The 23,461-nt window shown below is 31.5% G+C and overlaps 3 protein-coding genes across 3 annotated transcripts; all 3 read left to right on the plus strand.

Moving 5' to 3' along the window:
• The first annotated feature begins 1,404 nt into the window (after positions 1-1,404).
• LOC133673494 (iron-sulfur assembly protein IscA, chloroplastic-like) lies at positions 1,405-5,394 on the plus strand. The gene is made up of 3 exons (XM_062094344.1): positions 1,405-1,695; positions 1,784-2,002; positions 5,081-5,394. The coding sequence occupies exons 1-3, from the start codon at positions 1,512-1,514 to the stop codon at positions 5,215-5,217; spliced, it is 540 nt and encodes a 179-aa protein (XP_061950328.1). The 5' UTR covers positions 1,405-1,511; the 3' UTR covers positions 5,218-5,394.
• Positions 5,395-11,589: 6,195 nt separating this feature from the next.
• LOC133673412 (probable ATP synthase 24 kDa subunit, mitochondrial) lies at positions 11,590-16,198 on the plus strand. Its single transcript, XM_062094196.1, has 7 exons — positions 11,590-11,786; positions 12,242-12,335; positions 12,947-13,091; positions 13,309-13,419; positions 13,727-13,873; positions 14,448-14,570; positions 15,725-16,198. The coding sequence occupies exons 1-7, from the start codon at positions 11,748-11,750 to the stop codon at positions 15,786-15,788; spliced, it is 723 nt and encodes a 240-aa protein (XP_061950180.1). The 5' UTR covers positions 11,590-11,747; the 3' UTR covers positions 15,789-16,198.
• A 4,417-nt stretch (positions 16,199-20,615) lies between these two features.
• LOC133673079 (putative pentatricopeptide repeat-containing protein At1g02420) lies at positions 20,616-23,282 on the plus strand. Its single transcript, XM_062093708.1, has one exon. It carries the CDS (start codon positions 20,712-20,714, stop codon positions 22,242-22,244), a length of 1,533 nt encoding a protein of 510 aa, XP_061949692.1. The 5' UTR covers positions 20,616-20,711; the 3' UTR covers positions 22,245-23,282.
• Positions 23,283-23,461: the final 179 nt, after the last annotated feature.

Below are 23,461 nucleotides of genomic sequence, written 5' to 3' on the forward strand. Positions count from 1 at the left end.
AAATGAGGGATTAAAAGAAGAAAAAAACTTAGGGACTAAAAAAATCAAGGTGCGAATCTACATGTTCCTCGTATGTTATAATGTTTTTACTATATCATTGGTCCACTTTATATTGTGGGTTAGATCAATTTTTTTTAATATAAAAAAATGTTCAAGCACTGCTAATTTTTTTTCTAGAAAAACAAATAGTGTTGGGGTTGATTCAATATAACCTGGTCGATTTTGCAGGTTCAAAGACAACTCATATGACTGGTAAAAATATAGTTTAATTGGAAAACAAATTTAAGACGATTTTGTTTTTTTAATACTAAGATGACAACATATTGGATTGACTTAGGTTAACTTGTCAAATCCATAACCCTAATCTTGAGACCATGATAACCTTAACACAAAGCAAATTGAAACAAATTGTGAAGCCTAATTCACAATTAATTTTATGTTGAATGATGAAATTAAAAAAAAAAACACCTCGAGCAACCTGGGTTAATCTACTAAACTCATGATCTTAGTCATGAGATCGAGATAATCATATAGAAAAAAAATCTAAACAAATTATGAAACTCATCTCTCAAATAACTCAATGTTAAAGGATGATATCGAGAGAGAAAAATCAGTTAAAAAAGGACACAAAAATGACTTAGGTCAACCCAAGTTAACCAACCGAACCCGTGACCCGGGTCATGAGACTAAGATAACATCATAGAAAGTAAACCAAAATAAATTATAAAGCCTAATTCTTAATCAATAAAATACTAAAAGATAAAATTTTAAAAATAAGAGAAAAAATCAGAGTCAACCAGGCTATTCCATTAAACCCGAGATCTAAGTCTTGAGATCTAGATAATCTCATAAAAAGTAAATAAAAAATCATGAAACTCAATCTCTAGCAAACCAAATATTAAAAGATAAAATTAATTTTTTTATATAAAAAACATAGATTTTTTTTTATAAACAAATTGTTATTGAAATGAATCATAAAACTAGGATAACTTTATAGAAAACAAACTAAAATAAATCATGAATTCTAATTCTCAATCAATAAAATATTAAGAGATAAAATAAAAAAATAATTAAAAAAACTTGATTTAATCGGACTATCTTTTTAAACTCATAACTCGGGTCTTGAAACTGAAATAATTTTATAGAAAATTTAAAAAAATCATAAATTACAATTCCTAACAAAAAAAAATTGTTATTATTAAATAGTATTTTATTAGGTGGAGCTCCTGAATATTAGTTTAAATTAAATTAAATGTTAAATAAGTATTCTCTCTTATATTTTTATTTTCTCATGCAAACAGCCGAACAAAAGAAAAATAAATATCTTATAAAATTTTAGTCCAGATAAAACAAAAGAAAAAAACTCAAAAAATTGTAGTACCGTATATATTATAAACACGATATAAGAAAAAAATGAAATAATGTTGACCAGTAGACAAATTTGGAACGGCTGCGTCTTCTCATCAAACCTTTGATTAATCGATCAATCAATAGCCGTAGTGAGTCCAGCCATGGCGATATTCTCTTCAACAACAGCACCACCGTACTCTCCTCCTCTTCTCCGATTACCGGATTACACTAATAAAAAAACTCTCTCTTTCTCTTCTCCTCCAAATTCTCTCTCTTTCCGATTCTCCACATCGAATCTCAGCCGTCGAAACCCTTCTCTTTCTCTTCGATCAGCTTCATCCCTAGGTAATTCATTTCAACTCAACTCAACTCTCTTGTTAATTATTATAGTATGTGACTCTGTGGTTGTTGTTGTTATGGCTCATAATTACAGCTTCGCCGCCGTTGGAGGGGGTGGCGCCGGCTATATCGGTGACGGAGAATGCGTTGAAGCATTTGAATAGGATAAAAAATGAGAGAAATGAAGATCTGTGCTTAAGAATTGGGGTTAAACAAGGTGGATGCTCTGGTATGTCTTACACTATGGATTTTGAGAATCGAGTCAATGCTAGACCCGATGATTCCATCATTGAATGTAACGGATTTGTAATTGGTAAGTGTTTCTGTTTGCATCGTATTTTCTTGTCGTTTCTTTTTATGTAATTTTTGGCACGTATAGACTGGACCGGAGAGATCGTCCCACGTTCCTAGTTGGGACAAGAACATAAATAATGTTTGTCATTTCAAGGTGTGCACCAAATACTGGTACAAATAAGGGTGGTGTTTAGTCCCATATAGCCAATGGTACTTTCGGTATGTCGCTCCTCTACTCATAGAAAAGCGGGACTCACCATGGATACCCACTCTGCGAGTCTTATTTTTATGTGAGCAGGACTGGGACACCTTTAATCTCAGTTGTTTGTTGTGATATTTTGCCAATGGAGTTTGTTGATAGATGAGGAATTGTGCTTAGAGAGCATTTGAAAGACATGACTGGACAGAAAGAGCTTCGTAAGTCGTATTTTGTATAGTATTGAAGAGCATGTGCTCAACGTAGTGGTTTATTTAGGAGGGTCTTGATATAAGGTGATTAGTTTGACGTAGTGAGTGGTTGGTGGTTAAGTTAAGCAACATAAGACCGAAATGCGTTAATTGTAGTATAATGAAAATATGAATAAGAGTCATGGATACAAATGTATTGGATGAGTTGGGTTGAGGAGGAAGGCGTTTGTGCGGGTAGTAATGGGATTCTCTCATCTATAAATGGTATTTGTTTGTTGATTCATCTATTATTTTGGTGAAATACGATGTCTTTCATCTTATAAATGCAAGAAAAAAGTAAACATCGCTTGGCTGTCCTCTACAGTAATTGAACTATGGTTCTGCATAATTATATCTCAATTTTTGCTCGTCCACTGGGATAGAATTATCATTTTAGGATTGAATGTGATGGGGATAAGATTCAGCTCAATACTTTTGAGTCACTTTGACCATCAAATGATGTGATTCTTTATGAATAGGTAGAAAAGCTTATCAAGGTGGATAGTTGAAATTTAATAAATTATAATTAAAAATGAGCATAATCAAATTTAAACTTAGATTGGCATTGAAATATGATGAAGATATGTAAAACTCGTTAGGCTAGTATGAAGTGGCTAATGCATGTGAAACGTCTATGACATGAAGATACTCAAACTGGAAGTGTTTGAGTGGCATCAAAACGTGATGGAAATCTAATTATTGTGCTTTGGTTACTTTGAAACTGACTCTATGTCCAAAAAGCATTTGGTCAGGATATTAAAATCATCTAACCTCAATTATTTTATCTTAAGTATACTAGTTTTTACCTTGTGCTGATCTTAATTAAATTATTTAGTATTCTTATTTACTAGAAAAAATATAAGTTGGGATTATTGTTAATTTCTTACTTATGTTTTTTTTATGATATTTATATGTTTTCTAAAGAAAGAACTTTGTTTCTTAAGCAATTCATTTAGTTTCTAAGGAAAATGTTTATTGATTAATTTAAGTTATTTCTTATTATTAATTTTAATTTAAATGATCATACTAACAACATAACACAACAATTTATTACCAAACAAATAAATTGAGTATGTTTTCTTCATGAGGTTAGCTGTTTGGTTGAAGGCAATTTATATAGTCAAATATTATTCTTAACATATCAGCATACCCTTGGGTTTACTCATCATATACTATTGCTTTCCATCATTGTATAACCCTCGCAATCTTTTCTTGCATAAGTAGGTCCTTATATATGTGAATGGGTTAGGGTATGTTCAGTTATCATTGTAGTAGCTTAGCAGAACTCATAGTTTTGTGACAAAGACTCAAAGCTGGATGGTCCATAGTCAGGAACTCTAAATTGGATGAAATGTAGCCCACTTTAGGGTGTGAAGATATAATATTCCATGATGAAGATTGGGAATTTAGGAGGAAATGTAGAAATTTGACAGATAACGGCTGCCTTATGAGTCAGTACTTGTTTTTGTTTTGGCATTTTATCCCCTCTCTTGTACAAGTTCTTCCATTGGAATCCAACTTATCATATGTGCATCGGTGTACCAAGGAGTTAAACATAGATAGAATGGGAAACAGTGTTGCATAACAAAATAACTTGAATTAGGATATTTACACATGAGGACATTTGTTGTTTAGAACCCATTAATTGATATTTATCTTTAGGAAGTATCGTAGTTCTAGGACTTTTTATCTCTTTCATTAGTTGTAATGACCTTGACCTTATTACAAGGTTCCATACAGGGAATAAAGGCAAGTTCAGTTTCTACCAAACCAACCAGGGTTTCTAGGAGGATTATCAGCAGGTTCCCTTCCGAGTAAACCCTAACATGGTTCTGATTGCTTTTTCTAGAAGGCCTCTCTCACTTTCTCGTTCAAGATAGGGAAGGACAAGAATTGCAGAGCCAAACCTGATATTACTTCCATTAACAGACTCTAACTAGGTCTTAATCTGCAATGACACAGTAGCAGGCTGCCTAGCCTGCTGATGTGGTTATGCTTTTATTGGAAATCTCAATTCTATCATCTTTCAAATGAATATGTCTGCAGTAATTATTAAGTATTAAAAGTTGAAACCCCAATTGCAGAATAATTCTTATTGTTGGTTATAAGAAAATGCAAAGTTAGATCTTGACCATGTTCAATTCTTCAACTCTTGATAAAACACTTTTTTGTCCCGATTATATCTTCTTGCAAATATCATCAAACTATGTTACTATGCGCAAGCTTTCGACAAGTTGTCAGATTAAGTCTTGGTTGCAACTTTTTGGTGTTTTTCATGTCTTACTTTTTGAGGTTTCTCTCTTATATGCCATTGTCCTTTTATTTTGTGATCCAAGATTGACTTGTTTGAAACGCATACGGTTTGAGCCCATAATCATCCTTTCTTTGATTTTATTGAATTTTAGTAGTGGTAGCCAAGACTATTTCTTGAACATGGATACTGGTAAGTGTGTCTTTGCTCTGATTTCTGTAGCCAACACATACCCACTTTCACGAAAACCGGGTACCGTCTGTCTGCCATGCTTAGACAATGTAATCAGCTAGCGAAATTCACACTACTATCCTATGCTTATGTGAAACAAGATTGTGCTTGTTTAAATTCTAGGTTATTTTTGACAAATTTACCTACCTATTTATGTTTGCTTTGCAGTTTGTGATCCGAAGAGCCTCCTCTTCATATTTGGGATGCAATTGGATTACAGTGATGCTCTTATCGGTGGAGGTTTCTCTTTCAAGAACCCAAATGCTACAAAGACATGTGGCTGTGGTAAATCCTTTGCAGCATAGAGGTGAAGTGATGTGTAGTAATATTTAACACAGTACATATACGACTTTGAAATTGTGTATCTGTTGAAGATTATGTCAGTTATAAAGGTTTGGGTAAACTACAAAAATTATCCCCACTTACTCTGTTGTTCATGTGGCAATCGATTTTGCCCTTAACTATATATTTCATATTTTCAATGTCACCCTTCCAACAGTTTCTGGTGAAAAGCAACTAATAGAACCGTCCAATTGGATTTCATCCCTGACAAGACCTGCAACTGGGATCAATTCAGTTATCTCCTTGTTGCAACAATCTTTGTAGGAAGGTGGAGATCTCGGTTTATCGCTCAACAGCTATAGGTATTACTCGAAAGGGCGTCCTTGTTGTGCAATTGTATCATTAATTTGACCGGGTTAATATAATTGTATAATTTTGATAATATAAATAAATAAAAAATAAATTGACAAAAAAATATTTGCAATGAAAGAAAAAGAAAAAAAAACTAATTTAAGTTTATTTAGGTTAGCATGGCAAATCCACGATCTGATTTATGATATCGAGGTAACTTTTTAAAAGTAAACCGAATATAACAATAAAACTTAATTATTAAACAATCCAATATTGAATGGTAGAATTGGAAAAAATATTAATTTAAAAGAAGCAACGGGAAAAAAAATTGAGTCCACCTAGGTTAGCATGTTAATCTCATGACTATAGACATCGGATTAGAATTAACTTTTTAGATGAGAAAGCAAAAAAAAATATGAAAATCAATTTCTAATAAATTAAATGTTAAAAAATGAGACTGAAAAAATAATTAAAAAGAACCTAAAAAGACCAAAGCAATGCATTTTATATTTAAAGACCTTTGTCATTAGCTCGGGACTAATGTCATAAAAGGCAAACCCTATAAAATAACAAAGTAAAATTCTCAATCACAAAATGTTGAGAGATGAAATTGGGGGGTAAAAAAGGATTTAAAACATACAAATAGTAATAAAAAGAATGGAGACCAAATTTGACATTAAAATAAATTAAAATCAAATGTTAAGGGATGAAATTGAAAACAAAATCGAATTAGAAAAATGATAGAGAGAGAGAGAGAGAGAGATAAATAGCAATTGAAAGAATAAGGATCAAATTTGATATAAAAAACAAATAAAAAGACACTTGTATTTTACCAAGAAAAAGAGAGAAAAGAAAAAAAAATTAATCTATTGGATCCAGATCACTAGTCATCTACCGACATGCACTCTACCATAATAAAGATCTCAATGTAACGTTTCTAACATCGTCTTTGAAGACATTGTTTGATTGACTGAAGAGCTGCATGCACTACTCTAAAAGCACAAGCTACTCCTATTTGCTAGAACATGCTCTAAATGCACTAGGATCTTTTTATTTTTTTACTTATTAAAAGATCATATTGCTTATTATTCCACTTGATAATAATAATAAAAAATATGATAAAAAAACCAAAAAGCCCTTAAAACAAGTTTAGTATTTTTTTTTATTTTTTAAAAGTAATTTAATTTTTTTATTGTTTTGAAAAAAAGTAAAAGGACTAAAGAGCTCTAGAATGTTAGTTTAAAAAAATAAAAAGACTGGTCTGACCGATCAATTTAATAATACCAAATAAAACCAGTAAAAAGATTATTTTACCCTCATTTTACACTTTCTTGACTTGCATCATAAAGAAAAAAAAAATATCACTGTACCGGAGCCACGTTCCAATCTTGCTCCACAATATTTTACTTATTTCTCTTAGTTTTTTTTTTATATATAGTAATTTCTCAATTTTTAACTTTGTATTCTCCAACTAAAACTACTGGATATAGGGTGATTTATACGGAGGAATGTTACTGGTGAGAAATATGACAAGATGTGATATCCTGGCACGGCTGTGGCTTCGAGAATCAAAGGGACTTGTGTTGTTTGGAAGAAAAGAGGCATAATTATGATTTGATGTAGAGAACATATAAATCACCTTCCTATTTAACAGATTGTAATTATATTATAATTGTAATTGTAAATTATATCATAAGAAAATACTAAACCAAAACTATGTTTTCTTGTCGAAACGATGTTAAAAACAAATATGATTGTTCAAATGAGTTAAAAAAAATTTATTATGTTATGTGCATATTTTTGTTATGATTGAAAATAATATATATATATATATATATATATATGTGTGTGTGTGTTAAAATCATGTTTAAAATCTATTTAAAAATTTTATAAACAAAAAAAGCATTTGAATTAAATTGTCATGAATAATTTATTATTAATATTGTTATTTTCATATTAGATACTTAATAAATGAAAAAAAATATTAAAATTCAAATAAACATTTATGATATTATTTAAAAATCATGTTAAAATCTAAGTTTAATTGAATTGACATGGTAATTTTATTTTCTTGAGTGCTAAACAAATAAAAAAAAAGGAAAAAAAAAAGACATAAAAGGGTCAGACGCGTGCAATTTGAAGGCATGACCCTCACATTTGGCCTTACTTTTTATTTTTTAAATTGTGCCATTCACCTCTTTTTTTTAAAAAAAAAAAAAAAATAGTAAAGAGAACGACACATTGTTTGTTGAGACAAATGATATATTATCCACTTGCTTAGTTTTCAATAGCCCAACTAGCCCAGTTACCACCAGCTTATCTAGACCTATCTAGCTGGAAACATGGTAAAAATTGACCTTTCATTTTTTATACCAAACAATTCATTTTCAATCAATTTTATACTTGAAAATATATAAAAAACAACAAATACAACTTAATAGCTTTTCACTTAAAAATATATTAAAATAATATTTTTTTATTTTAAAAAATTTATTTTTAATATCAGCACATTAAAATAATTTAAAAATATAAAAAAATTTTAATAAAATAAAACTGAATTTTAATCTATCTTTATTTAGGCTGCAATCTCAATTGGTGTGTATTCCTATTAAAGCTTTTATGCAAAATTTATTTATAAAATCAGATTGTATGTCTGTCTTGAGAAAATTATCAAAAAAAAAAAATTCGTTAATGCTTCATAAAAGTAAAACAAAGCACAAAACTCACAAATTGATAACGAATAAAATAAATGATAAAAAAAAATTAAATTGAATTACCGAAATGTCATTTTCTCTATTCCTTATTTTTTAAAAAAAGTTTTGTTACATATAACATTATTGGTCAGGCATTTATACTATTATTAAAATAAATTACAATATATACTAAAAAAGCTTAATATCTCTCTCATTATTTACCTAGACATAAATTATTGTGAATTGGAGTAGTGTAATGATGAAATTATCCTTTCTAAAAAAACTTGCTAAGCATACAATTAGGGGTAGGATTGTTTTTTTCATGGGATATATTAGGCAATGAAAGAATGATTGGGGATAAAATGGTCTATTCTGATTTTTTAAGATGCAGTATAAATATTGATTTGTCCTTCAGGAAACATTTTAACCTTTGGGTTGGGAGCTTCATTTGTCTTTTTTTTTAAAAAAAAAATAAACAGTAAAAATACAACCATGCCCATGAAGGGAAGAAATATGCATGTGTTGAGGGGCTTCACCGTCCTTTTCTTTTATTGAAACAGTTAAATACAAAATTATCATTAGGTCTCAACAAAAATAAGATTGCATGTAGGGGGTGTTTGTCATTTCCATATGGTTGCCAGACCCAAGCATGCGAGTCTGTCCAGGCCTAGATGCTTGGGGTTGGAATGGTTGTCAGGCTCAAGCGTGTGGGTCTGGCTTGGTTGTTAGACTTGGTGCATGGGTCTACTATGGTTGACAGACCAAGGCACGGGTCGGGCATAGTTACCGGATTTAGGCACTCGGGTGTGGCATGATTGTCGGGCTTAGGCGGCTTGGGTTTGGCGTTGTCACTAGGCCCAAACGCTTGGGTCTAGAATGATTGCGAGGCCTAGGCGCCAGGATTCGGCAACCCAGGCGCTAGGGTTCGACATGATTATCAGACCCAGGCTCCTTAGGTCTAGCGTTATTGCCAAGCCAAGACGCATGGGTTTAGCTTGGTTGTTAAGCCTAGGCGCACGGGTCTGGTATTGTCACCAGACCTAGGTGTTCTGGTGCAAGTATGTTATGTTAGCTAGATTCAAGTAAATTGGGTTTGATATATTTGGCAGACTCAAGTAATATGGGTCTGGCATAGTTGTCAGACTTAAGGCGCATGGAAGACTACAATAACATGGGTCTGACACTTCCAACTTCCATTACCATAATCATTTATATTATTTGCTAATCGGCCCCGCAACAACGCTCGAGTCATCTGTCTAGTAAAAACTAAAAGGAATTAAAGTTTTACTATATACACAGACTTAAGTTATTGTAAATTTGAACAATAAAATTATTATTTTACTCTTATTAAAAAAAAAACTGAATAAAATTGGTTTTAAATGTATAATAGTTTTTTTACAAAAGTTCATTTGTTATTATCAAATTAGTCAGGAACAAAACGGTCTTCTAATTTTTAAGCACAATTAAATGACTTAGTTACACTTAAAAGTAATAAAAAAAACATTAAACATGCATGTAGGGGCTTTTTTTTATCTTTTTTTGTAACACGATAAAATGACTTAAGTACCCTTAAAAACAAAAGTTATTAAACTTACTCCCAAGGACTTTTTTATAATCATATCTTGGTTTTTTTTTATTATTATAATTAAGTTGGCTTAGGGTTAATTAGTATTTTTATAAATATAAATATTATTAAAAAAAACTGGTTGACACTTGCAAAGTGCATGCTAACATGTGGAGCGTCTTTGCACTTTTTGGGTGGCGTAACACTAACTTTCATGATGGTGTTGGAAGCGTTTCGACACCTCTTTCCATATAAAAGGAGCATGTGGCGGTTTAGGTGACAGTTTGTCATAGGTGGCGTCTTCTTTTTTATTCTCATGTTTTGGTTCTCATTTTTAAAAGTCACCCTCTTATTTACTGATATTCAATTTTGATCTTTATTTTTTATATTTTTGTTCTTGGCTCATTTGTTAAATTTCAATTTCATCCTTGGATCTATAATTATAATTTGCTATTTTTTTAAAAAAATTGGTCCTTATTTTTTAATTTATATACATTTTGTTTTGGATCCTTTTGTGAATTTAATTTTTCCTTTCAATTTGCTCCTTCAATTTAAAATTATAAATTGTCATCTTATTTGCTTTTTATTTCAAGTAAGATCCTCATTCTTTTAATTGCTATTTTTTTTATATTTGTTCCTTTTATATAATTAATTTTTTTTTCTATTTTATCATTCGATATTTGATTTATTGGGAGATGAGATTCGTGATTTTTCCAGATATGATACTTCTAGTTTAATAACTCGAGTCATGAGTATAAAAAACTAACAATGCCTGAAATCATTTTTTTTCACTTATTTTTTTTTATGTCATCCTTCATCATTGTTCATTTTGAAAATTAGGCTTTGTAATTTTATTTTCCTTTCAATCAGGTTATTACGATATCATGCTCTAGGTAGCATGTTTGGCTAGGTAACTTGGTATTTTTCGGGGTTATTTTTTTATATTTTTTTGTTTCATTCTTCAAAATTAGGTTATTTTTTTAATTTAAATTTCATTATTTTTATTTTTTTTCTTTTTATTAAATTATTTTGTTCGCATGATCTGGCTTATGAAATTTGGCATCCTTACCTGATTTTACAGGTGTTTTATTTTTTTAATCTTTGTTTAGTTGACTAATTTTTTTCTTCTAATTGTATCATTCTATATTTATGTTGTTAGGGATTGACAATCACTATTTATTTTAATTTATTTTTTTTAGTTATAATTATGATTTTTTTAAAATAATTGTTTTATGTACTTTTATGTTTTTTAATCATATTATTAAATAAAACCATCTTATCTTATTATATCCAGTTGTATCTATAACTTAAGTGTGATTCAGTGCATAAATATCATTTTTTATATTAAAAAAAACAACTCAGTTTACACTGAAGCCATATATTTCTTCTAAATTATTTTGAAGTATTATTGAAAAAATTTCAACAATCATATTATCTAACATTTTGTTCAACGGTTTCATAAATATTATTTGTGCCAATGCTTTTGATTTTTCATGTCACTAATTTTTCTTTTGTATCGACTAATTTAAAATTATCACCAACTTCTCTTTGTAAATCTAAAATGTTTTTTTTAAATTGTTTTCTTAAAAATAGCACAGTAAGAGAAATATTTTATTAAATAATATTAAGTGAAAAAAGTAATTAAAAAATAGAGATTAAAAAATTACTAAATCCTTCTAATCTTTAAATTAAATTAAAGTATATACTATGATAATATTGAGATAAAAGAATTAGGGAAAAAAATAGTAGCGGTTGGCTTAACATAAAACCCAAAAGATCCAACGGTGCAAAAATAAGACTGACCTACTCCTGAAAAGTGAAAACGAACACTCTCTCTGCCTCTCTCAGCTCAGGTGGGGATTCCAGTGGTCATAAAAGACAAAGAGCCAAACACCCCTAGTGTAGTCCTCCCACCGGGAAAAAAAAGAAAAGAAAAGAAAAAGTCATGGCTTTCAGTTCTCGTCTCATGTCCAGATCCAAACAGGTAACTACTTTTCTTCTCTCTTTCAGATCTTCTTATCCTCGTTTCCATTCATCCATTCATTTCTTACCGTAGGATTTCGATTCCTGTTTGTTTTCCCGCAAAATCGAGGAAATGATGAATCTATTAACTCTGATGTTTTTTTTTTTTATATATTATGTTTCGTTTATAAAACTGAAGAAGTGTTGAACTTTTTTAGATATTTTAGATTTTTGGGTCAATGTGGGTTTTTTTTTTGCTACGATTATTTTTCTGTTGAGGATGGAATTAATTGTTGGTTGGGAATATTAGATTTTATGGGAAATTCAAATTCTGTTGTGGGTTCTGTTAGGGGAATTATCGTGGAATTAAATTAAAAGTTTTTAGGGATGTGCCGTGATTTTTCGATCAATTATTGGGATTTTGTTTTGACTAATAATGATTTATTTTTTGGGGGGGTATATTTTGGGTCTATGCAGTTGTATGGAAGTCAAGCCATTTTGAATCAGCAACATGCTTTTCCAGTTCGTTATTATGCAAAAGAGGCTGCTCCTGCCGGGCTCAAGGGAGATGGTCAGTACACCCTTAAACTTCTGTTATTAAATGGGTTTTTGTCACATGTATTGTTGATGACACTCAAAATTTAGCTTTGCCACTTTCAAAGCATGTTGTTTGGAGATGATAAGTGCTGGACCAAAAAGTTGAATGTTGGTGGCCATGTGACCACATGCATCGTGCTAGGAACTTGAAAAAATATTTTACAAAGATCAGAGCAAAATTACATTTTAATTTTGTTTTTGAACAGCCCAATAAAGCATTTACAACCTTCATACTATGCAACTCTAATCTCTTGGGCTAACAGCCAACCCTCATCAGTTTGGGGATTGAGGTGTTGTTGTTTTTGTTGTTGCTGTTGCATTGTTGTTGTTGTTGTTGTTGTTGATGATGATGATGATGACGACGACGACGACGACGACGATCACAATGATTTATATTGTTGCCTCATATTCTAACTAGGATACTCTTAAAATCCAGTTAAAAGTAAAATACGTGGTAATCATCGTCGTTTGTTCATGACTCTATGATCCATTATAACATCTTTTACTCCTGGTAGATGCAACTATTCACAATGAACACAGTGATGATTTGGTAACTTAATGCAAATTTTCCTTTGAACTAAACAGAGATGTTGAAGGACATCTTTCGGGACATCAAGCAGAAATTTGAGACAGCCATTGGGGTACTTCGGAAGGAAAAGATCACCATTGATCCTGAGAATCCAGCTGCCGTGTCTCATTATGCAAAGGTCATGAAGACAATTAGAGAGAAGTAAGATATTCTTTATTCTTCTATTTTCTGATAGTTTCTCAAGTTTCTTCTGAGGTGTTTCCATGTTTAGCACCCCTCTTTCTTTTGGGTGAGCATTTGGTTTGGTTCTGGTGGATCTTGCATTGAATGGATTTATATGCATTGTTTGTGCTGAATTTGGTATGCTTTCATTTAATGATCTATGATGTATTTACTGGCCTATGTTCTGTCTCTGCAGGGCTGGCTTGTTTTCAGAATCACAAAGGATCCAGTTTACTATTGAAGAAGAAACACAAGATATTCCAGATGCTCGGTCATTTTTTCTGAAATTACAGGAAATAAGAACCAAGTAATCCTCTTTTCCAAGATCTTGTCTAACCTGTTCTAGATTTTGTTGCTGCAGCAAATGAAGCTTCATGTCATATTTGCTATATATGAATTATCCTCTTACTAGGATGTAGAAGAAATAGCTTTTTTTTCCGCTGCCCTGCCTTGATAAACATTTGTCCCTGTGGATCTGAAATTAACACTAACATCCCTAGAGACTGATGTGCTATTCATTTGTTATAAATCCAAAGTTATATCGATATCTTAGCATTCCCTTTTTGCATTTCTCATTTGCAATGTAATGATGGATATGGGTTTTTCCGCTTCAGGAGAGGTCTCTCTGATGAGCTTGGTGTAGAGGCTATGACGATGGATGCATTGGAAAAAGTTGAAAAGGAAATTAAGCAACCTCTGATGAGGAACGATAAGAAAGGAATGGCTCTTCTTATGGCGGAATTTGATAAGGTTAATAAGAAGTAAGTGTTGATTTAACAACTAAATATACTTCTTTGTTTTTTCTTTTTTGAATGGTGATGTGGTTTATCTTACCTGCAAGACTATTGTACTTAGTGATGGTCTAGTATATATGAAAAGTTCTTGATGGAGTTATTTTAGCTGCATGATCATTCCTTGCCTTCTGAAACCTGAAGCTTATACAGTCCTTAGCTGTCTGAGGACTTATGAATGTTTGCTTTTATTGACAAATGAACCATTTAATGAATTGGTTTACAAAAGAAGTTTGCATGTCTATATATTGACTGGAGGACTTACTTTAAATATATAGACAATCTATATATTGTCTATATATTTAATGAATAGTCAATGTAACTAACATGTTGATTTACTATTACCAGCAACTAGTTTGTGTTTGGTAAGTGCATGTTGGCACGGTTGGTAGTTCTAGTGCAGTGAGTTTGACATGGAGATAGTATCCAACGTGTTTTTCTTCCTGGTTCCTTTATGGTGGCTATTGTGATGATTTTTCTCTTTAGTTGGAATTTGTAATATCAGAAGGGAAGTTTTGACTCTTTTTTTATTTTATCTTTATAGGCTTGGAGTTCGTAGGGAAGATCTACCAAAATATGAAGAGGAGTTGGAACTTAAAATTGCCAAGGCACAATTGGAGGAGCTGAAGAAGGATGCTGTCGAGGCGATGGAAACACAAAGGAAGAGGTATTTTTTTATTGTTTTTGTGCTTATTGTCTTGTGATTCTGAACCTCTTGGTTCTAGACATGCTGGCTTCCTACACTTGGCTTCGGGCTGGCAGTAAAGAAATAGGATGGACATGGGTTGAGCTCCCATTTCTTTCTTTTTCTGGGAAAGAGTACTTTTTTCAGAGTCTTTTATTGTATTCCTGATGAATGACCACTGAATAGGGATGTAAGTGAACCCAAACAACTCGAATTGACTCAATTCTAAGCTCGATCGAACTAGGTTAGAGCATAATTCAAGCTGAGCTTGAACAAAATTTAAGCTTGTTTAAAAGTAAGTCTAGCCGAGCGTGACTGTTAGGTTGCTCAACTAGGTTTGTTCATGAACATGGGCATTTTATGTGTTTTTGAAAGCGTTCCAAAGTGGCTTGTTCTAGAGCAATAAAAACCCGTGTTCTATATCTTTAGGAGGTAATGTGTAGTGAAAATAGGGAAAAGATTGAAAAAGCTTGAGGACATTCTCTTATCTCATTATTATTATTATTATTTTCAATTTTTTCTTGAATGAAGGTGATTGACAAAAAGGCTGCTCCTTCTGACAAACTGTTTGGCATAGAAATTCAAAAAAAAATTACGAGTTGTATTTTATGCTTTGAAACCTTAAAAGGCATTCTAGCTAGATGAATTTTGACTGTGACTTGACTTTACCTTTAGGCTTGTTGTGAGCCACCAAGCCTAATGAACTGAGCATGATTAAATATTTGTGTCTTGAGCCGTGCTTGTGCAGAATACCTGTAAAATGACTCAACGTTGACCTAAGCTTGATCAGCACTACAACCTATCCAACCTGAGTTTGATTAATCTTCTATCCGGCTTCACCCCTATCCCTGAATTTGGGTACTAGCATGAAGTCGATGTTACTGGAAAGAAAGAAAGAACCTCGAGCAAATTTTTGTGAAACAAAATCTGATTCATGCCATAATTGAGTTCTACTAATGCCTGGCAAGAACCATGCATTATGTCAAAGCTCGGCATATGCTCCCTGCTGGAAAATATTTTCAATGTCCATTTGAAGTTAGATTGATGAGTCATTAGTGGGATAATATTAGCCTTTCCTTGGTATATATATTTTATTGATAAAATTAATTGATATCACCTGTCTTTTTTTTTTTCAGGGAGGAATTTAAGAATGAGAAAGAGGTTGATGTGAGGTCTTTGGACATCAGGAACTTTCTCTAAATCTTCCATGGCTTGTTAATGGTCTGGCTTGATATTGAGCTTTTTTCAGGCACCGCCTAGAATGTGGGAAATAACCATCTGTTTTGCTTTGATAATAAAAAGGTGTTGAATCACAGCTGTGCCTTTTCGTGTTAATTCAAGTTGATAGCCAGGAGGGGTAACTGGTATTATGTTGTCACTTGTCTTGCAATGAATTATTTGTTTTAGAAAGTCGCTTGTCTTTGCAGACTAATTTTCTTCCCTTTCCCAACTGTATCTAAACATTCATGGTCACATATGGCAGTCTTTAGTCTGGAAAAGAAATGGTTTGCGCCGTCGCCGGATTAAATGACTGTATAAACAACTTGCTTTGCAAAAATGTCAAGTTTGATGAAATATGGAATGGGGTTATGTGCTATTTTGAAAGTTCATCAACATCTCCAATGATCAGTGCATGGAAGTGAGATTATTTTGGTTCAAGACAGAATTATGTCCGTAGATTGTGTTGGTGATATTCCATGTGCTTTAGGGTCTTAGAGGTATTCCTCAAACGAGTTCAGTGTAACATGACCACTCGCTCTGGCCATGATGCAAGTTAGGCTGTGCCTGTGTTCATTCCCAAAGTTACAAGAGATGTAAGTCCAATCAGAGGGTGTAAATCATTCAAATAATAATGGATGGAAATTGGGAGGGGGTAAATCAATATGTGGTGAACAAGTGACCGTGGATGGCGTAAAATCGAACTTAAACCAGTAAATGTTGAGAGTAAAATTTAGGGTTTATTTTGAGCTTTAAAAAACAAAATGAGACGGAATCTTACAAAAATATGCACCGTAAAAATGAGCAATCAAGCTAACGAGTAGAGTCTTGTTGATCTTTTCAAATCATGCATTTTGACAAGGAACTAAAGCATCAGCTGCTGCTTTTCTCTCTTCTATGCTTGCTAGCAATGGGAAAGTCTTTTTTTTTTTTTTTTTGCCATATCCGCGCGCTAGATCATGCGGAAATGCTAATTTTATGAAGGCTAATTTATCACATGAACAATGAAGGACTTCTTTTTAGAATGAAATCTCTCTTAGCATGATCTAAATGACTTAGAGATCCAACTTCTTCTTCTTTTTCTTCTTCTTTTATTCTTTCCTTCTCAAATTTAATTTTTATTCTTCTCATTTTAAAAAAATCTAGTCAAAACAAGGTTGTTTTGATTATTATTTTTTTAAAAATAGATCAGCTAGGTTGATCCTCTCAACCCGTGACCTGAACTTTATCTCGAGTCAACTATCGAGTCAGGTTTTAAAATTATAATAATAATAATTTTTATTCTTATATTGACTTGAGTAAACCGAAGTTGACCCTCTTGATATGTGACTCATGTATTTTCCTAAATTGACCCTCAAATTAAATTTTAAAATTATGATAATAACTATTTTTATCTTATGTTAACCCAGGTCAATTCATGTTGACTCTTCTGACATGTGACTTGGACCTTCTCTTAGGTCGATTCTCGAGTCAGGTTTTAAAATTATGATAATAATCACTTTTGTTCTTGTGTTGACTTGAGTCTTGTCTCAGGTCGACCTCTGAATTGAGTTTTAAAACTATAATAATAATCATTTTTATTTTTATGTTGACTTAGGTCAACTCAAGTCAATTTAACCCTTGACCCTCGACTCTCGAGTTGGGTTTTAAAATTATGATAATAACTATTTTAATCATTGCATATTTTAGTTAGATAATTTTATAGTTGAGAGTTTTTTATAAGGATATTTTAGAAATAAAAAATAAAAAATATTATCTTTGAAAACATATCCTCTCTATACCTCTTATTTTAAAAGTAAAGAAATTCATTTCAAAATTATTTCAGAGATAGATTTATTTTTATATCTCTGTTTTTTCAACTTAATATATTTTTATTTTTATTATCTTCATCTTTTTTTGTTTCATGATAATAACCAATCGCTTTCTATAAAATTTGTCTTTTAATTATAAATTGTTATAACTAATCATTACACAGTAAAAAAAAATAAAACATTCCTTTAATTATTGTTGATCATCGAGATTTTTTTGAAATGAGAATCAGTTACTAATTTGTATTCTTCTTTACAAAAAATATCATCTTTCCCTATTAAATTTTCACATTTTATCTAGTTTTTTTTTCATTTTATATTTATAGAAAAGAAAAGGCACTTGAATTTGATAAAAATAATAATTTATAAACAAATTAAAGAATATAGGGCTTAAACATATTACAATAATAAAAAATAATAATATGAGAAAAACATTGTAGTCATAGAGTATCAATTTGTACATCGTTTTTTTTTCCTTGAATCATCTAGTCATGAAACTTTTTTCTTACCTTATATATTGCATTGATTGAATTTAGAACTGATAATTTATTTCAATTAGCTTACTATATAGTTTTCATGGTGTTAAAAAAAATTCAATATTAAATTAATATTTGATTTGGCAAGATAAAATTCAATTTTTTTACTTAAAACAAATTAAAACTTAGAAATAAAGTTTGACATTGAAACAAAAATGCAACTTTTTTTTTCTTTTTTCATTTTTCATTTACTACACGTGAGGTGCATTAATCTTTTTCCTTAAATTTTTCTCATTTTCAATTTTTATCCATGTTTATTGAGGTTTTAATATTTTAGCCCTACAATTCATTTGTTTTATGTTGAAGTCTGAATTTTACAAGAAGAGAGGGTCTTTGAAAAATTGAAAAATAATGGATGTGAACCTCTAGCCTAAAAATAAGTGAGTGGTAAATAGAGTAATTTTTAATTTAAAAATAATAAATTAAAAGGAAAATAATTGTGATATTTAACTTAAATTTTGGATGAAATAAAGTAATAAAATCAGTACATTTACTAGTGATAAATTACATAAACTTATAAATATCTTTAATGAAGAAATTTTAATTTGGGGTGAAGCATATTTAAAAAAAGTAAAATGAAATTTTAAATGAAATAATGTATGATTTTACGCGTACAAGTGTGTTATTTTGATAAAAAGTGGTGAAAACTACGAGGATCATTTTATTATGATTATAGATGGGCATCTCTAAATGAATTATTTTGATAATCTTACAATTTAAGTAAATAAAATAGTATGCAAATCTGGATTTTAACATAGATATTTTTTAAAAAATTATTTTGTGTGTGTATAATTTTTGAAGTTTTTTATTTATCTATAATTTTTTAAAAATATTTTGTATAGATGAAATTTATTTGTTAAAATAAAAAATATTTTCAAAAAATATTTTTAATATATGCAGTCTTGTATAATATTTTTTCTTTTATTCAAATAATTTAATGCGTATGTCTATTTCTATTATTATTTGATTGAACAATTTTTTTTATTGATTAACAATATTTAGCAAGTATAACCGATTAAATATCTTATCTTGCGAGATTAAATATCTTAATCTACACGTGTTTTTTGAATTTTCCAGTTTTATTTTTAGTTAGCATTAATAATTTTGTTTTTAATTTATCAGCACACATAGTTTTAGATTTATTTAATTACATGTATACATAAGCTTTTTGATTTGCACTTAAAGACTTTTTAGCTACAGAAATGCGTAAAACAACTCCTGCATATATTATGTTTTTAATAGGAGATAAAAATATCTTACGTGCGGTGAAGCGCGAGTCACATAACTAGTAAATATACTGAAACATATAAAAAAAAGGCATTATTCACTTGTTAGTTTCTAAAACAACATGAACTAAATTATTTTTTTGCCCTTGTTTGTTTTTTAAGTATAAATTTAAGAGAAAAATATTATATAATCCATTTAAGTCCATGCTCAGATCATAGGTTTGACAAGTTAAGCCATAACACCCAAACTATTATTTTTATATATATAATTTTGCTTTTTTAATGTCTTTTTTAATTAATTTTGAAATTTATATTTCAACTAATACCACTCATTTATGAATTTTTATATTTGCTTCTTTAACCTTTTTAGATAGAGATTTTTTTTAAAATTATTTTGTGTACGTTTAATTTTTGCAGCGACTTTTTTTATTTATCTATAATTTTTTTAATATTTTATATAAATAAACTTTATTTTTTAAAATAAAAAAATTATTTTCAGATAATATTTCTAATATGTGCATTATTGTATAATTTTTTTCTTTTCTTTTCTTTTCTTTAAATAATTTAATGTATGTGTCTATCTCTATTATAGTTTGGCTGTATAAAAATATTATTTTGATTAATAGATTTAACGAACACAACCGTGTAAGTATCCTGTCTTACAAGATTAAATATCTTTATATACAAATATTTCTTGATTTTTCAGATTTTATTTTTAGTTAACATTAATGTTTTTTTTATTTACTAATACATATAGTTCTTGATTTATTTAATGATATTTATGCATAAATTTTTGGACCTACACTTAGAAACTTTTTAAGCAATAGAAATGCCTCGAAAAAATACATTTTCACTAGTTAATTTCTAAAACCACATCAAATATTTTATTTTTTAAAATTTGGTAAAATAACAAAACTATTTTTTTTTGGATAAAATAACACAATTTATATTTGTTGCAATTCTAAAACATAATATATAAAGAAGTCACAATTAAAAAATACAGTGTTAAATAAATAAATTGCGCTTAAAAGCCATGACATTTATACCATGTTGCAATTGAAAAATATGAATATTTAAAACCATGCTATTTCACCGATTATTTTTTAAATTGTACTACCCGCTAATATTTTTAATTTTCTGTGTTAATTGTTTTTTAAAATAATCCTTAAAAATCCCAAAAATTGGAAAACAATGAATCTGAAAATGCTGTCGTTTAATAAAAACTTCCCATTAGTCATGTTCTATTTTTCACCACCGTCATCAGCCTCAGCCTCAGCCTCTGCCGCCAAAGCTTCTGTTTTCGCTTTGGTAAAATCAGAAAAGAAGACAACGGGGATGATGATGATGATTAAGAAGAATCTAAAGTCTCTATCTTTTGAACTACAAAAATCAAGGTATGTTTCTTCTTCTAAAATCCCATTCCTCTCTCTCCACACCAACCCTCAAAACCACAACAACAAAGACATACAAGTAGATGCCATTTATAACATCATAAGTAACTCAACTTCCTCTCAAAACCTCAAACAATCCTTAAAATCAACTGGGGTTTTTCTCTCGAATGATTTGATAGATAAAGTGCTCAAAAGGGTCAGGTTTAGCCATGGAAACCCTTTACAAGCACTTGAATTCTTTAATTTCACTGCTGATAGAAGAGGGTTTTATCACTCTTCTTATTCTTTAGATACCATGCTTTACATTTTGGGTAGGAGTCGCAAATTTGATCATATTTGGGATGTTTTGATTGATATCAAGAGGAAAGACCGGAACTTGATAACTCCGAGGACTTTACAAGTTGTTTTAGGTAGAGTTGCTAAGGTTTGTTCGGTCAGAATGACCGTGGAGTCTTTTTGGAAGTTCAAGAGATTGGTTCCGGTGTTTGATACTAGTTGTTTTAATGCTTTGTTGAGGACTTTGTGTCAAGAGAAGAGTATGAGCGATGCGAGAAATGTTTATCATCATTTGAAGAAGGGTTTTAGGCCCAATTTGCAAACTTTTAACATACTTTTGTCGGGGTGGAAGTCGTCAGAGGAAGCGGAGTTGTTTTATGAGGAGATGAAGGAATTGGGTGTCAAGCCTGATATTGTAACGTACAACTCGTTAATTGATGTGTTTTGTAAGGGTAGAGAACTGGAGAAGGCATATGGGGTGGTTGCGAGGATGAGGGAGGAGGAGATATTGCCGGATGTGATAACATATACTAGTATTATTGGTGGGTTGGGTTTGGTTGGCCAGCCTGATAAAGCAAGAGATATGCTGAAGGAGATGAAGGAGCATGGATGTTACCCAGATGTTGCGGCATACAATGCTGTGATTAGGAATTATTGTATTGCAAAGAGGCTAGATGCTGCTTACAGTTTGATGGCTGAGATGGAGAGTAAGGGCATGAGTCCAAATGCAACTAGTTACAATTTGTTCTTTCGAGTATTTTCTTGGTCAAATGACTTGCGCAACTCTTGGGATTTCTACGGGAGGATGATGGATGCTGGGTGCCTGCCGAATACCCAGTCTTGTATGTTTCTCATCAAGTTGTTTAAGAGGCATGAAAAGGTGGAGATGGCACTTCAACTTTGGAATGATATGGTAGAGAAAGGTTTTGGGTCATATATTTTGGTATCTGATGTGTTGCTTGACTTGCTTTGTGATATGGGCAAGCTGGTGGAAGCAGAGAAGTGTTTTTTGCAAATGGTGGAGAAAGGGCATAAGCCAAGCAATGTTTCTTTCAGAAGGATTAAGGTGCTCATGGAATTGGCAAACAAGCACGATGCCATTCGGAATTTGTCAGAGAAGATGGCTATTTTTGGGTCATCAATTCGAGCTCCTGAAGGCATGGATGAGAAAGAATGTTCAGACCCAGTTCCTAGTTTCTAACGTGTTTGTGACTTGGAAGTTCCAAATTGTGACCGTGAGCATCTAAATGACTGTGCTACCAAGCTAGTGCCCTAAAGAGGAAGGGGATAATATTTTTTTCGGTTGGTTCTGTTTTCTTCTGTTGGTAAACGGTGAACAATTCTTCCTCAAACCATTTCAAGGAAACAATGGACAGAACGGATCTTCTGCTAGCCATCCTTGAAATTTGTTCTGTTTAATGCATGTGAAAAGTCAGATGTGTTTTACTTGGGCGGAACTCGAATCAGAAAGTTCCATCTTGTATCTGTCAATTCTTAGTAGTTTCTTATGCCCAGAAACAATCCCGCTCTTCAAATCTATCTTCAAGACCTGGTGGGTCGTGAGCTTCAACTGAGACAAGGCATCAGCATAGAAACCCAAGCAGATCCCGAGTGAATGAGAGAGGAATTAGCGTTTACAACACTTGGCATAAACCTGCAGCTAGCTGCTTTACTGCTTCTTTGTTGGTGTTGATATTGGATTCCTTTTTCAGGGCAGAAACCAAGGATGAGAAAATTGGTGATATGAAGTCCTTGGGGATTCAGAAACTCTATCTGTTTCATCGATAGGTTTGATTTGATATTTTACTTGAAGCATTCCTCGAAACCAAGAGAATGACCCTTCTGTTTTGGATCACAGCTCTAATCAACTGATTGGATATAGCAATTTTATGCGTTAATGCAGCTTGATTGCCAGGGGATAGCTTTCTATGATGGCAGCCCTACTGCTATGAAATGACATTCAGGAAGTTCCCATCTTCGCAAGCTTTCTCACCCAAGTGGAGGGTCATATGCAAGCCGGAAACGAATTGCTTACATTTAAATGCGTGGAACATTAACACCATCGTGTAAAGAGCAAGTTAGACTCGATCAACTTGCAATGTCAGTTGGTATTTTATGAACAGCCACCGCACGAACTTCTGCGTCCGCCAGCCAAACTGGCAAGTGGCAATTTCCATTTTATATCAACTCAGCGTGTGAGATCTAATCCATCACACTCCCATCGTGTGATTTAATGGTTTCAAGACATGCAGAAACTCAGCGTTCTTTCTTCCAAGCCCATATGGATTTGTCAAGTCCAATAATCGATCACTTTTAACATCTCTCAACTGAGATAAGGTGGTGGCGCCACCCACCCACGCTCCTTAATCATGGCAGATGAGCTTGAAAGAAAACCCACCACGGAAATCATAACTTTTC

Source organism: Populus nigra, chromosome 14 (genome assembly GCF_951802175.1).
Source record: "Populus nigra chromosome 14, ddPopNigr1.1, whole genome shotgun sequence".
Lineage (NCBI taxonomy): Eukaryota > Viridiplantae > Streptophyta > Magnoliopsida > Malpighiales > Salicaceae > Populus > Populus nigra.